Below are 3,395 nucleotides of genomic sequence, written 5' to 3'. Positions count from 1 at the left end.
GAAGCCATGCTGGAGTACCACGCTCCTCCACCACCACCACGCCGTTGTGCTGCTGCTGGATGGAGTCTTCCTCAACCTCTCCCTCTCTCCTTGCTGGATCAAGGCATGGGAGACGTCACCGGGCTGTACGTGTGTTGAACGCGGTGGTGCCATCCGTTCGGCACTAGGATCTCCGGTGATTTGGATCACGACGAGTACGATTCCTTCAACCCCGTTCTCTTGAACGCTTCCGCTTAGCGATCTACAAGGGTATGTAGATGCACTCTCCTTCCCCTCGTTGCTGGTTTCTCCATAGATAGATTTTGGTGACACATAGGAAAATTTTGGATTTTTGTTACGTTCACCAACACCAGCAGCTGCTGGGCCAGGGGTGGGGCTGGTCCTGCACTGCTCCGGAGATGGCCACCCGCGTGGGCGTGAACTGGTGCCCCACTCCGCCGCGGTGACAGGAGCGGGAGGCCTCGCCATGGGAGGAGGTGGTGCAGGCACCTCCGGCCGTCCAGCTCGCCCCCGTCTACCACGCATCGCCGGCCCACCTGTGGACGCCGCCGGCCTACGTCGACCTCGTCAGCGACGACGACGACACCGGCGGCCAGTGAAGACGGCGACTGCCACGGCATCGACGGGCGTGGCAGGAGCGCGTGGGAGGCGTTTTTTTATTTTGTTTTTATATGTTAATTATGAAACTGGGCCTTTTAAGTGGCTGTGGAAACTAGGCCGTTTTGTGGCCGACCCCTATATATGTTTTATGTTTTTTAAATGTGTTTATTTGCTTTTTTAGTTATTTCATTCTAGTTTTTATATATTTTTTATTCACGTCCACCCCGAACACGATTTACAGTGCGGCCACGCGATGGGCGTACGTACGACCCATCTGACAAAGCCAGACGCGGGCGAACCCATCGGCGCCCCAAAGAGACAAAATCCGGTTAATCCGGACTTCCGTTTGGGGCCGCGCGGTGGAGTTGGCCTCACATGCCTGACCATCACAAGTGGTCACGATCACTTGGGGAGAGCAAAATCTCGCATACTTAGATTTGAAATTGAGATAGTGTAAGATATCGTTAAACTAGAGATATTTTTTGATTCTCGTGTGGATTCACCAAACGATCAACGGCTCCATTGCTCAACGCTGGCGCCGTCTGGATTCTTTTTCCTCCAAGAGGCCGGGAAAATTGACTCACGGCAGAGGCGTCGCGCAACAGTGCGGTGCTGAGCTAAGTCAAGCTAATGTTGACCGCAGATTTAGACCCTAGCTAGCTAGCTAGCGCCATTGTTGTCCCCCTTATTACTCGATCGACGGTGGTCTCCGATTTCAACGAGAGGAGGACGAAGACGACACGCATCCGTGCGCAATTGGATCAGATTAGGATTATTCCCCTGCTCCGGCTGCTATCTTGCTGCACATCCTTTTCGGCACTTCGGGTTTGCAGGATACAGAGAACTCTCTGCGGATATGGGCGATGCGGGTGAAATTCATCTTCAGATTGCAGGTCCCTCTCGCCCTCATCTTGAATTCTTGATGCTGGAATTTTCTTGTGGTTGTAGGCCGCTGGATCCATTTGCCGGACTAATCGGCCGGCGATGCAGGTACACGAGGCGAAGAAGAAGCTCAAGGCGTAGCTGGCAATGGCACGTCCCCGGCACCAACGTCGGTGTCGGAGCGCGTACAATGGTGGGCGGTGGTGCTCGTCAACGTCGTGCTCGTGCTCGCCGGGCAGAGCGTGGCGAACCTCCTCGGCAGGATCTACTACGACCAGGGCGGCGGCAGCTTGTGGATCGCCACGGTGGTTCAGTCCTGCGGCACGCCGCTCGCCATCCCGCTGCTCCTCTACTTCCGGCGCCGCCCAAAGGCCACCGCGACCGCGGTGACGCGCCCGCCGCTCCTCAAGATCTCGGCCATCTACGCCGGCCTGGGGGTCCTCCTCGCCGGCGACAACCTGATGTACTCCTACGCGCTGCTCTACCTGCCGCTGTCGACCTACTCGCTCGTCTGCGCGACGCAGCTCTCCTTCAACGCCGTCTTCTCCTACTTCCTCAACAAGCAGAGGTTCACCGCGCTCATCCTCAACTCCGTCGTGCTGCTCACCTTCTCCGCGGCGCTGGTCGGCGTCAGCCACGGCTCGGACGGGACCAACAGCAGCGTCCCGCCGGGGAAGTTCCCGCTGGGGTTCGCGCTGACGCTGACGGCGTCGGCGCTCTTCTCCCTCATCCTGTCCCTGATGCAGCTGACATTCGACAAGGTGCTCAGGAGCGACACCTTCCACGACGTGATGGAGATGCAGTTCTGGAGCAACACCGCCGCGGCCGTGGTGTCGGTGGCCGGGCTGTTCATCTCCGGGGAGTGGAGCGCCCTGCACGGCGAGATGGACGGGTACAGGCAGGGCAGGGTGGCCTACGGGATGACGCTGGCCTGGACGGCCATATCGTGGCAGCTGACCACCATGGGCCTGATGGGGCTCGTCGCGGCCGTGTCGTCGCTCTTCACCAACGTGATCAGCACCGTGGGGCTGCCGCTGTCGCCCATCATCGCCGTCATCTTCCTCGGCGACCGGATGGACGGGGTGAAGGTGCTGGCCATGCTCGTTGCCGTCTGGGGCTTCTTGTCCTACATCTACCAGCACTACCTTGATGATGCCAAGGTCAAGAAGATACTAGCTGAGAGATCAGCCGACGACGATGACCAACACCGGACTGTAAAACTCGCTACAGAGTGAACAAAATTCGAGCTGAAACTAGAAGAACAGAGCATTTTCGGGACAGGATAGGACTTCCTATCGCTGCCCACTCTATGATGTGACGTGGCATCTTTTGGTTGGTTATGATCGCAGGCTTCACATCGAAATTCAGGGGCGTGTGTGTGGGAGATTAGGGGGGATTTATGTATGTATGCCGTGCCGCTAAATGGCCTTGCTTTAGGCTTGCTGTAGCCTTTTCAGCATGATACCGTGCTGCTAAATGGTCTTATGTACAAATATGTCGCTATAACTGATCTGGAGGTCCGCCGCTAGTTAAAACACTAATGTATGGAGTGGGGCATTTTGGAGGCCGAGCTCCATGGACATCATTATTTTTAAATTTTTGAAAATCTCATTTTGAAGTTTCAAAAAAGTCACACATGTTTGTACGGATGTACAGTATATTATGTGTGTGTAAAAATTGAAGATAATATGCATTATGATCCAAGCTAAACAAAAAAGACAAATTCATGCATTTTTTATAGTGAACAGTGCACATACTCTTCATCATTTCAAAATCGCAATTTTCTCTTTTTTGTGTTGCTCTCATCATAATGTATATCATCATCAATTTTTACAGACATGTATTGTACATCCGTATCAACACGTGTGATTTTTTTAAGAATTTTTGAACCTTCACATTGAGATTTTTTAATT

The 3,395-nt window shown here is 54.1% G+C and overlaps 1 protein-coding gene across 2 annotated transcripts; it reads left to right on the top strand.

The window, feature by feature from the left end:
* The first annotated feature begins 1,216 nt into the window (after window positions 1-1,216).
* LOC125539665 (putative purine permease 11) lies at window positions 1,217-3,075 on the top strand. Of its 2 annotated transcripts, XM_087544876.1 has the most exons (3): window positions 1,225-1,348; window positions 1,441-1,493; window positions 1,591-3,075. In XM_087544876.1, exons 2-3 carry the CDS (start codon window positions 1,457-1,459, stop codon window positions 2,715-2,717), a joined length of 1,164 nt encoding a protein of 387 aa, XP_087401002.1. In that variant the 5' UTR covers window positions 1,225-1,348; window positions 1,441-1,456; the 3' UTR covers window positions 2,718-3,075. The 2 variants fall into 2 exon arrangements, with proteins under 2 accessions (XP_048559128.1, XP_087401002.1); XM_048703171.2 differs by having other exon boundaries at window positions 1,217-1,493.
* The last annotated feature ends 320 nt before the right edge of the window (window positions 3,076-3,395 follow it).

The sequence above is a fragment of the Triticum urartu genome, chromosome 2A (genome assembly GCF_056163025.1).
Source record: "Triticum urartu cultivar PI428250 chromosome 2A, HENAU_Tu73, whole genome shotgun sequence".
NCBI lineage: Eukaryota > Viridiplantae > Streptophyta > Magnoliopsida > Poales > Poaceae > Triticum > Triticum urartu.
The sequence above is the reverse complement of the archived record's forward strand: the minus strand, read 5'-3'. Positions and strand labels throughout refer to the sequence as shown.

Excerpts from the sequence above, each read along its gene's own strand:
- LOC125539665 (XM_048703171.2), top strand. The coding sequence starts at position 1,457 with ATGGGCGATGCGGGTGAAATTCATCTTCAGATTGCAG. Across the intron at positions 1,494-1,590 it reads AATTCATCTTCAGATTGCAG|GTACACGAGGCGAAGAAGAA; the intron begins GTCCCTCTCGCC and ends CCGGCGATGCAG.